The following is a 12,397-nucleotide window of genomic DNA, read 5'->3' on the forward strand; positions in this document are numbered from 1 at the left end:
TTAAACCAAGATATGTAAAGAAAGATGATGATGTGTAATGTGTTCTGTTATTGAAGTATAAAAGAAAAAAGAACCTATTAAACCAAGATATGTAAAGAAAGATGATGATGTGTAATGTGTTCTGTTATTGAAGTATAAAAGAAAAAAGAACCTATTAAACCAAGATATGTAAAGAAAGATGATGATGTGCAGTGTGTTCTCTCCTCCAGAAATGACCAGTGCATTGCCAAGTTCCACCTGGTTGACCTGGCTGGATCAGAGCGTGCCAAGAGAACCAGAGCAGAGGGGGACAGATTCAAGGAAGGTAGGTTGAACAGAAAACAACCACAGATACACACACAGCCATAACCATGTCATTACATAAAGTAACTTTGTTTACACATGGGAGTCAATTATTCAGTGGGAAAAGGTTTGGGAGATTAATCATCTTGCATTTTTTATGTCTTGTATTTGTAATATATATATATGTGTAGATATGGGACAAACATTTTTGAAAGAATCTTTCAAGATTTGATCATATATCTGGATGCAATGTGTATATTTGTCAAAATCAAAGGTGAGAAATTATTTCTTGGTTTGATCTTTTAGAATACACAGTAAACTATAAAATATTGGACTTTAACTTATTGCAGGAGTAAACATCAACCGTGGTTTGCTGTCACTGGGAAACGTTATCAGTGCTCTTGGTGAAGATGTTCAGAAGCGAGGCCACATTCCCTACAGAGATTCCAAGCTCACTCGTTTGTTGCAAGGTATGAGAAATTTGTTGAGTCAGTCAGTGCCTTTGATTTGATTCTTTTATTTTTCATGTTTCATATTTTACTAATCTATGGTCAGTGTGTGTGTCGTTGTGTACAAAAAATATTCAGCCAAGGATTTCTTGTGGTACTTTGATAAATTTTTGTTGTGTATGGACATTTTTTAAAACCCTCACGCCACTTTAGGCGCCGCCTGCCGACTGCAGGGGTTCACCACTGAAGGGGACGTGTGCAGGCAAAACTATTAGATTGACTTCCCACTACACTCTTCTCTGTCCTGAATCACACAAAGTCACAATATTTACATAAGGTGAAAGGTCAGTCCTCCTTCAGTCTGTTTTTGAATGGGACGTGTCATTTTCACTGCATGTTTTGACAGCAAACGAAGCAAGCTAAACTGCAACCACTCAACACTCACAATGGACGCTCAACACAGTACTTCTAGCGGAATTTGTGCTTCACGTCAGTAAACTGTAGCAGACGCTGTAAATATTGTTATATTGTTTTGAATGAAAGTCCACACTCTCAGTTCACTGCTGACAGTAACTTAGTGGAAGTGTGTTGATTCGCCATTCAATCCGAATGATGAAACACTCTGACAGCACTAACAAAGAGGAAGAAAGCCGTGCACGGAAGAGGCAGCGTGTTACTGCTTCAAGCAGGCTGCGATGTACGAAGATAGAAATCGATTTTCACAAGCATTATTGACAATATGGAACAGTCTCTTTGCATTAACATAAAGAAAACATCAGTGAGATTGACTGAGTGGTTCCAAAGATATCATAGTTTGAGTACAGCAACTCCCATGTGTCTCAGTCGGTCTCTTGCACAGGCAGTTTCTAGCTGTGCTCAGGCTGAGCTGACCTTGCTTCACTCTGGGCAGGCTGACTGACAGAGAAGTGTCGAAAGGGTTAAAAATAAATTGATATCACAGGTACGGCCATTTAAGAAAGTACATTTCAGCACTGTCTTTTAGCCCTAGTCCACTTATAGATGTGTTACTGTTAGCTTTTGAACCATAGTATTCAATATCTATTTATGATAACTTTAAAGCCTCAGTTATGTAGAAAATGTTGATTTACCTGAAGTAGTTTTTGTGTTTATGTTCAGTTTGTAGAAATAGATATTTGATACTTTGCTGATTGTGTTGAGACAACTTTGAAACCTTAAGTGATGCCCCAGGTGCTAGGCTGCACGAGGGATTATGTCATAGTATGTTCCACTTTCAGATATTTTGTTCCACTATAATACAGTTCCATTCCCCTCCACCCCCTCCCCATTTTGTTCTTTGATGGTTGTAAAACTTAATTCTCAATAATTCCCCTCCACTCCCTCCCCATGGGATGCCTGCCTTCCTACTCATCATGTGGAATATTCATCAGGTTAAATTCTGATTGCTTGAAAGCCATTCTAAATCAGTATGTTACATATTTTTGTAGCGTGATTGTTTTTCATTTTTTGTACTTTTATTAGTATAGATGGAAGACTGAAAAGGTGGTGTGGCTGAAATGGTTAGGTGTTGTATTTGTGATCCAGTGGTCACCAGTAGTCAGGGTGCGAGGCTCTATTTCTACATGGTTTTGTGTCTCTGGGAGAGGGAGAATCAGAATACCTTTATTATCTTGTAGAGAAATCAAGTGTGGTGAAGTCTGTGATATATACAAATCATAAACAAAATGGTAAAATTTGGCAAACAACATAACAACAAAATGACACTCAACTCAGTCATAGCTAAGCAAGTCCGATAACTTTTCATTATTCAAAACACACACATACCCGTACACATGTACACGCCTGCCCGTATGCAAGCACCCATGCACACTTATTGTATATTCACATGCACAAAGTATCCATGAATAGAATGGTGAAATCCACAAAAAGTAATACTAATCTGTAAAAAAACATACACCCAAAATTTAAAGCAAACATGACATAAGAGCATCAATTACAGGCATATAAACATCCATTTAAGTCACTGAAAAACAACAACAACAAAAACACCATCAGCTACATCATCACTAAGATCAGCATGTTTATAGTAAAGTTAAACATCTCAGTTCAAAATCAAATTTAGAAAATTGGCACATTACTCAAATATTCCTCTCCACCCAGGTGTGAATGAGTACCCGACTTCAGTTGGGGGAGGAGATGCCTGGGCCCAGCCTCTCCCTATGCTGAGCCCTTGACACAGTGAATTTGAATTTTTTGCCTGATAGCCATAAAAGGTCTATGGGATCTTGAACCTTCAATGTATAACTGAATGGAGGTCTGTGGGATCATGAACCTTCCATGTATAACTGAGTGGAGATAACTGAATGGAGGTCTGTGGGATCGTGAACCTTCAATGTGTAACTGAATGGATGTCTATGGGATCTAGAACCTTAAATGTATAACTAAATGGAGGTGTGTGGGATCTTGAACCTTTAATGTATAACTAAATGGGGCTCCACAGGATCTTGAACCTTCAATGTATAACTGAATGGATATAACTGAATGGAGATCTGTGGGATCTTGAACCTTCAATGTATAACTGAATGGAGGCCAATGGGATCTTGAACCTTCAATGTATAACTGAATGGAGGTCTATGGGATCTTGAACCTTCAATGTATAACTGAATGGAGGTGTATGGGATCTTGAACCTTCAATGTGTAACTGAATAGAGATAACTGAATGGAGGTGTATGGGATCTTGAACCTTTAATGTGTAACTGAATGGTCCACAGGATCTTGAACCTTCAATGTGTAACTGAATGGAGATAACTGAATGGAGGTGTATGGGATCCTGAACCTTCAGTGTATAACTGAATAGAGATCTATGGGATCTTGAACCTTCCATGCATAACTGAATGGAGATAACTGAATGGAGGTCTATGGGATCTTGAACCTTCAATGTATAACTGAATGGAGGTCTATGGGATCCTGAAACTTTAAATGTAATGTATAACTAAATGGAAGTGTGTGCTTTCAGACTCCCTTGGGGGCAACAGTCACACACTGATGGTGGCGTGTGTCAGTCCGGCAGACTCCAACATGGAGGAGACCCTCAACACTTTACGCTACGCTGACAGGGCCCGGAAGATCAAGAACAAGCCTGTCATCAACAGAGATCCTCAGAGTGATGAAATCCTTCGCCTCAGACAAGTGGTCAGTGGCCCTGGAAAACATCACTCATTTCTAGGACATGGTGTGCATGTAGATTGTAGACGACCTTAATGTTTGTCAGAATAACACTATTCTATGACTTGAGTTTCTGACTGACTATTAAAATTCTTGATGAAGCTTATTAACAAGTTAAAAAAATAAAAGAATGCCTGTACAAGAACAACAAGAAATGTGTGAAGCAGATGTGTGTCACATGTCGAGAAAAGGTTGCATAATGTCTGTGGTAAACATAAAACAAGAACAACAACAAAGATGTCAATCATATCTTTGTCACATGTTTAGAGAAAGGTTGTATAACTTTTGTTGTGCATTCTCTACCAGGTACAGTCCCTGCAGAACCAGCTGCTTCAGAAAGGTGGTGGATCAAGTGACATGGCTGTTGAGTGAGTCTGTTCACTTCTCTTCAGTACTGTATCACTTATTGATCTTTATTGATACACAGGTGTGCAGAGTCAGTTCACTACACCTGTGCAGTCAGTTCACTACTCTTAGGTATCATATCATTTTATAGATACACAGGTGTGCAGTCAGTTCACTACTCTTAGGTATCATATCATTTTATAGATACACAGGTATGCAGTCAGTTCATTACTCTTAGGTATCATATCATTTTATAGATTCACAGGTGTACAGTCAGTTCACTACTCTTAGGTATCATATTATTTTATAGATACACAGGTATGCAGTCAGTTCACTACTATTCAATACTAAATTGTTTTATTGATAGCACAGGTGTGCAGAGTCAGTTCATTGGTCTTCAGTAGCATATCATTTTATAGATACACAGGTGTGCATAGTTAGTTCACTACTCTTCAATGGCATTTTATAGATACACAGGTGTGCAGAGTTCACTTCTCAGCAGCACCTTGTTGTATACACAGGTGCGTATAGTCAGTTCACTTCTCCTCAGCAGTATTTTGTTTTATAGATACACAGGTGTGCATGTTGTATGGATAAATTTGAAGAGCTGGACATCCATGTCAGACTGTAGATAAACCAAACTCCATTTCCTGTAAGGAAAACATCTTAAATCACAGTATAGTTTTTACAGTAACATGACTGTCACAATGTTTGTATGTATCGTTTTATTATTTTCTTTTTTTTTTTGTTCAGTGCAAACAGTAGCAAATGTGCCAGATATGATGGAGTCTCCAGTGGACTGATGGATGAGTAGTCAGGCAGGCCTATCTGTCGGTGTGTGTCCTCATAACTACTGTCCCAACTATTTGGGCTAGAGAAGTTGAGCCCTGCTTCCTTCGCTCACGCTTCTCCTTAATGGCCAGCATTCTCTTGTTTTCAAACGTCTTTATGCCACTGGAGCACAGCATCCTCCAGCGAGAGCGGTCAAGGGCATCAGTTTCCCAGAAAGCGATGTCAATGTCACAGGCTTTGAGGTTTATCTTCAAGGTGTCCTTGAAGCGCTTGCAGGGTCTTCCAAGTTCACGGTGGCCTTCCTTCAGCTGGCCATACAGTAGCATCTTCGGGATCCTGCTGTCTGTCATGTTGAAAAGTTTGCCATCTGTGCGAAACTGAATGTAGATGCCCCGGTCACAGTCTTGGAAGGCGTCAATCAGCATGGTAGAGAAGAGAATGGAGAACAGTGTGGATGCCAGGACACAGCCCTGCTTCACTCCATTTACCACAGGGAACGGATCTGACATGTCAATATTTTCCTGTACTCTTGCCTGCATGCCATTGTGGAATGATGTAATCAGCTGGTTTAGGCTCTCTTGGCAGCTGAAGGTTAGGAGGATCTTCCATTGATCACAGTGTTCACTGTGTCGAAGGCCTTAGTCAGGTCTACAAAGACCATGTGGAGCTCCTTGTTCTTCTCATGGCACTTCTCTTTCATATGGCGTACAGCAAACACCATGTCACATGTTCCCCTGCCTGAGTGGAAGCCGCACTGTGCTTCAGGGATGACTGTGTTGGAGACATGGTCAACCAGTCTGTTCAGTATGATGCGGGCGAAGATCTTGCCGGCGATGCAGAGGAGAGAGATTCCACGGTGGTTATCGCAGGATGTTTTGTCTCCCTTCTGTTTGTAAATGTGGACAGTTGAAGCATCCTTGAAATGCTGGGGGACCTCCCCTCTCTCCCAGATAGACTGGAACATGGCGGTCAACTTGTCTGTCAGCACCTCGCCTCCATACTTGTAGATGTCAGCCTGGGTTCCATCTGCTCCTGGTGCTTTTCCTGACATTGTCAGCTTCAGGGCCTTCCGGCTCTCGGCCTTGGTGGGAGGGGCAGCTAGTGAGTCATTGACTGGTAACTGTGGGAGGGCTGCAATTACCTTGTCAGATACGGATGAGTCCCTGTTGAGGAGGGTGTTGAAGTGCTCTGCCCAGTGGGCAAGGATGTCTTTCTTGTCTCTCAGGAGGGTGGTCTGGTCCAAGGCTCAGACAGGGGTTGATCCTGTGACTCTCGGCCCATACTCAGCTCGGAGACCATCATGGAAGGTATTCATGTCGTGAGCATCAGCAGCGGACTGAATCTCTTTGGACTTTCTCTCCCACCAGGTGTTCTTTATCTCACGCAGCCTCTTCTGTACGAGTTGCTTGGTTTGCAAGTACTGGTTTTTCTTCCTCTGGCAGTCTTTATTGGAAATGTGATCCTGATGCCATATGTGCAGTGTGTTCAGGAGCTTGGAGATTCCAGAGTCGTTCTTGTCAAACCAGTCTTTGTGGCTCCTCTGTACAAAGCTGAGTGTGTCAGCTGCTGCTGTGTACACAGCATCTCTAAAGGTGCTCCATACCTCTTCTACATCAGTCGATGCAGGAATTTCTTGGAGAGCTGCTTGGATTTGCTGCTGCAGCACGTCCTTGGTGGTAGTGAGGCGGTGGATGTTCAGCTTCCTAGGGGGTTTGTGCCTGGCTGGTTGGAGCTTGCGTGAAAGTCCGATGTTCATCTTGCTGCGTACCAGGCGATGATCCGACCAACAGACTGCTCCTCTCATGCAGCATGTAATGGAAACATCACCTCTGTCCCTCTGCCAGACAATCACATAGTCCAGCATGTGCCACCGCTTGGAGCAGGGGTGCATCCATGTGTTCTTGTACTTGCCTGCTTGTTGGAAGAGGGTGTTGGTGATGGTCAGTCCATGCTGCGCGCAGAGCGAGAGCAAAAGCAGTCCGTTGGAGTTGCACTTGCCAGTGCCGTGCTGTCCTAGGACTTTTGGCCACGAGGAGTAGACTAGTCCGCGCCGACACGGGCATTGAAATCTCCAAGGATGATCAGCCTGTCCTTTCTGTCTACCGCTGAAATGGTGTGGCTGAGCTCCTCGTAGAACGCTTCTTTGTCATCAGGGTTGGTCATCGTTGGGGCATAGCAGCTTATGACTGTGGCGAAGCAATCCTCAGACAGCTTCAGACGCAGGGTCATCAGCCTATCGTTTATCCCATGTGGAAGGCTGTCAAGCTGTTGTGCAAGTTTGGTTTGTATGGCAAAGCCCACGCCTGAGGTTCTTGGGGTGCCATCTGGCTTCCCAACGCAGTAGAAGGTGTAGTCCCCTCCAACTTCCTCCACCTGGGTTTCACCCGCAAACCTGGTTTCGCTCAGGGCTACTATTTCCACCTGGTAGCGATCAAGCATTCTAGTAATGAGCGCTGTGTGCCTTTCTGGTCTGTCGTCTCTGTCTAAAAGGGTACGAACATTCCAGGCACCCAGAGTCAGGGCATGACTCCTGGTTCTTTTCTTCTGTTGTTTTCGACTGCTAGTGTTGGATGTCCAAGTAGGTGCGGTTTCCTACTAGGTACTAGGTGAGGCAGGCTTTGTTTAGGGATCTTTTTATTTCCCCTTCATCATGTGGGGAGAGCAGTGCTGTCCCTAAAAAGGGCTGCTCTGACATTGTGGGAGGATACGGGCGCTGCATCTGCCCCAGTCTACGGTGGACGACCATCACCCCACAGCCGCCTGCGTGCAGAGTCGTGACTAGGAACTGCCAGCAGCATCCTCTGCCTGTCCCCGTTACCACTTCTCCATCGCCACAGGGCTTGGGAAAGCTGGGTGTTGAAGGGCTAGTTCATCGTTCCGACATTAGCCTGGTTGCCTGACCAGCATAGGTGACTTATTTTTAGTGAAAAGGAGTTGTGCAGTCCCTTTCCCACTCTCTTGCCTACCGACGCTCAGAGTCCCACAGGTGCAGATACTACTACGTGTAGAACAGTCTAGGCAGGTGCAGGTTTTTTCTTTGGAGTTCCGTCTCCTAGGAGGACTTCCAGCCAAGGATAAGAGCTCCCCCTGCCCTTTGGTCATCCTCTTTCGCCTTCACAGCCGTTGGGAAAGGTTTCCTCCTCCACCTGGTCCATCATTGGGAGACTTCACATGCGGCAGGTAGTACTTGGTTACATGGTGATGGTACCAGTAGCAAGGGCTATGCCCCTGACCTGACCATGATCTCTATGGCTGCGATAAAGATGAGGATAAGTTAGAAGAGGGACACGCTCATAAAGCAGAGAATGAAATAAGTGATTCATGTGTGATGGTGGTTAATGTCCTGTACACTGTTGAAAACAGAAAGGCTGAAGAGATTTCTGCTTTCTCCACTGTCCTGCTCACTGTTGAAAATGAGTAGGCTAAAGAGAAAATTCCTACTTTCTCCTCAGGTTTATGTATGATATCAGTTATTTTTTGTTGTTTTCTGAGGGAGAAATAGGCAGGTGGGGTTCGTCTGTTTCTTCACTGGTTGGTATATGATATCAATCACTTCTGTTGTTTTTATTTTATGGAGGAGATAGATGGGGGTGGGGGTTAATAACCAGTGTCGTGTGGGGAACATAGACTGGATTGTTAGATTTGGACTCCATATTCACCTGCACCCTAGACCCACCAGTCCACACATTATTTTTCATATCTTAGATAATAAATCTCTGCTTTAGAAACATAATTCTCAATAAAGCGGTTGAAACATCTATTTTATCATTCAGTACCTGGGCTCAACGCTTGGCTTGTATCAGAGATTTAACATAAGATTACAGTTTGGCCAACAGCAGAGTGAGAGCTGTATGATCAGTGGTGTCTCCACTGCAATGGGAATTCATTTACAGCTTGGTTTTTTGGGAAAGACTTTGACTCTCAAACTAGGAGGCAAGGTTGCACTGGCTCTTAGTGCTGCAGTCTTGGGGGCTAATTGGCCTTTTCCCAACACTGACTGTCCTACAGCTCTGTTGGTGGAGAGTGAGGATGTGATTTGGGATAGACGCTCTCCACCATAACCAATCTCTAGCCCAGATAGTTGGGACAGTAGTTGTCTGCTTTGCTGTTTGGACAGTAGTTGCCTCCTAAGCTGTTCAGATGGTCATAGTCTATAGTCCTGACTATCATACATCATACTGTCTTTAGTAGCACCACCTGTATAGTCCTGACTATCATACATCATACTGTCTATTGCAGCACCACCTGTATAGTCCTATCATACATCATACCGTCTTTTGTAGCACCATCTGTATATAGTCCTGACTATCATACATCATACTGTCTTTTGTAGCACCACCTGTATAGTCCTGACTATCATACATCATACTGTCCTTTGTAGCACCACCTGTATATAGTCCTATCATACATCATACTGTCTTTTGTAGCACCACCTGTATATAGTCCTATCATACATCATACTGTCTTTTGTAGCACCACCTGTATATAGTCCTATCATACATCATACTGTCTTTTGTAGTACCACCTGTATAGTCCTGACTATCATACATCATACTGTCCTTTGTAGCACCACCTGTATATAGTCCTATCATACATCATACTGTCTTTTGTAGCACCACCTGTATATAGTCCTATCATACATCATACTGTCTTTTGTAGTACCACCTGTATATAGTCCTGACTATCATACATCATACTGTCTTTTGTAGTACCACCTGTATATAGTCCTATCATACATCATACTGTCTTTTGTAGCACCACCTGTATAGTCCTATCATACATCATACTGTCTTTTGCAGCACCACCTGTATATAGTCCTATTATACATCATACTGTCTTTTGCAGCACCACCTGTATATAGTCCTGATTATCATACATCATACTGTCTTTTGCAGCACCACCTGTATGTAGTCCTGACTATCATACATCATAGTGTCTTGCAGCACCACCTGTATATAGTCCTGACTATCATACATCATACTGTCTTGCAGCACCACCTGTGTGAAAGCAGCAGGTGTGGGTGCTGAGCAGGAATTGACCCGTCTGGCAGAGCGCACCAGTCTGCTGGAGAAAGAAAACGCTGAACTTACGCAGGAGCTGGAGCGAGCCATCGATCAGAACACCCGCATGTGTCAGACTGTCATCCACCTTGAAGCCTCTGTTGACAAACTGAAGGCGAAGCTGTCTGTCCTGAAAGAGGACACTGGGTAAGGGGAGTGACAGGGAATCATCATTGTTGGGGAATATCCATGATCTTTGTCATGTTAAAGGGAATGACAGGGAACCATCATTGTTGGGGAATATCCGTGATCTTTGTCATGTTAAAGGGAGTGACTGGGAATCATCATTGTTGGGGAATATCCATGATATTTGTCATGTTAAAGGGAGTGACTGGGAATCATCATTGTTGGGGAATATCCATGATCTTTGTCTCTGGGGCACTTCAACAGTGTATTGCTGACGTTAAGGCATGGAGGAATCAAAACAAACTACAACTAAATGATAGTGAAACTGGAGCTATCATTATTTCTTCAAGCAGACTGTCTATAAACAACTCCTTACCTTCCTCTCTCAAAACTGGATATTGAGATGTAGACTTTGTATCTTCAGTGAAAAATCTGGGTGTGACGTTTGATTCAAACCTTTCAATGTAGAAACACATAAACAATCTCTGCAAGGCTGCATACTTTCAAATTTGAAGTGATTGGGAATCATTGTTGTTGGGGGATATCTATGATCTTTGTCAGGTTAAAGGGAGTTACTGGGAATCGTCATTGTTTTGGGGGGGAACCAGATCATTGTCATATTAAAGGGAGTCACTGGGAATCATCATTGTTGGGAGGGGAGGGGGTGGGACCAGATCATTGTCATGTTAAAGGGAGTGATTGGGAATTGTCATTGTTGGGGGATAACCAGATCATTGTCATGTTAAAGGGAGTGATTGGGAATTGTCATTGTTGGGGGATAACCAGATCATTGTCATGTTAAAGGGAGTCACTGGGAATCGTCATTGTTGGGAGGGGAGGGGGTGGGACCAGATCATTGTCATGTTAAAGGGAGTGATTGGGAATCATTGTTTGGGGGATAACTATGATCTCTGTCATGTTAAAGGGTGTGATAAGCACATTGGATAAACTGGATTGTAAGGTGACCAGATGAGGTCAAAAATGAGAAAAATATCTTCTTGTGGTACAATAATTACTGTATTAGTATTGTAGTGTATATTAAAAAATGTATGTCCTTAAACTATACTTTAGAAAATGTAACTTTTTGAAAACAGCAGTATAGATGGATAAACCTTGACCACTTTTCCTACAGCACTGCTAAGAGTGTAGCGATGTAACCTCAGTGTGACTAATCATCAAACCATGACCACTTTTCCTACAGCACTGCTAAGAGTTAAGCAATGTAACCTCAGTGTGACTAATCATCAAACCATGACCACTTTTCCTACAGCACTGCTAAGAGTGTAGCAGTGTAACCTCAGTGTGACTAATCATGAAACCATGACCACTTTTCCTACAGCACTGCTAAGAGTGTAGCAATGTAACCTCAGTGTGACTAATCATCAAACCATGACCACTTTTCCTACAACACTGATAAGAGAGCACTCAGCAGCAATGTGACCTCAGTGTGACAGTCTGACCACTGCTAAGAATGTAGCAAGGTGACCTTAGTGTGATAGTCTGATCACTTCTAAGAGTGTAGCAATGTGACCTCAGTGTGACAGTCTGATACTTTCTAAGAGTGTAGCAATGTGACCTCAGTGTGACAGTCTGATCACTTCTAGGAGTGTAGCAATGTGGCCTCAGTGTGACAGTCTGATCACTTCTAGGAGTGTAGCAATGTGACCTCAGTGTGACAGTCTGATCACTTCTAGGAGTGTAGCAATGTGACCTCAGTGTGATAGTCTGATCACTTCTAAGAGTGTAGCAATGTGACCTCAGTGTGACAGTCTGATCACTTCAAAGAGTGTAGCAATGTGACCTCAGTGTGACAGTCTGACCACATCTAAGAGTGTAGCAATGTGACCTCAGTGTGACAGTCTGATCACTTCTAGGAGTGTAGCAATGTGGCCTCAGTGTGACAGTCTAATCTCTTCTAGGAGTGTAGCAATGTGGCCTCAATGTGACAGTCTGATCACTTCTAAGAGTGTAGCAATGTGACCTCAATGTGACAGTCTGATCACTTCTAGGAGTAAGAGTGTGGCAATGTGACCTCAGTGTGACAGTCTGATCACTTCTAGGAGTAAGAGTGTAGCAATGTGACCTCAGTGTGACAGTCTGATCACTTCTAGGAGTAAGAGTGTAGCAATGTGACCTCAG

General features: G+C 43.2%; 1 protein-coding gene across 13 annotated transcripts in view; it reads left to right on the top strand.

The window, feature by feature from the left end:
• Positions 1 to 12,397, top strand: part of LOC143283876 (chromosome-associated kinesin KIF4A-like) — a 178,649-nt gene that overhangs the window by 109,047 nt on the left and 57,205 nt on the right. For 8 of the 13 annotated variants that reach the window (XM_076590258.1, XM_076590263.1, XM_076590262.1 and 5 more), the window contains one exon: positions 10,064 to 10,279. In XM_076590258.1, coding sequence (XP_076446373.1) covers positions 10,064 to 10,279 — 216 coding nt within the window. Of the gene's footprint in view, positions 1 to 209; positions 305 to 632; positions 753 to 3,726; positions 3,903 to 4,241; positions 4,304 to 10,063; positions 10,280 to 12,397 lie in introns of all 13 variants that reach the window. The other 5 variants (XM_076590268.1, XM_076590265.1, XM_076590270.1 and 2 more) reach the window with 1 other exon arrangement.

Source organism: Babylonia areolata, chromosome 7, assembly GCF_041734735.1.
Source record: "Babylonia areolata isolate BAREFJ2019XMU chromosome 7, ASM4173473v1, whole genome shotgun sequence".
Classification (NCBI taxonomy): domain Eukaryota; kingdom Metazoa; phylum Mollusca; class Gastropoda; order Neogastropoda; family Buccinidae; genus Babylonia; species Babylonia areolata.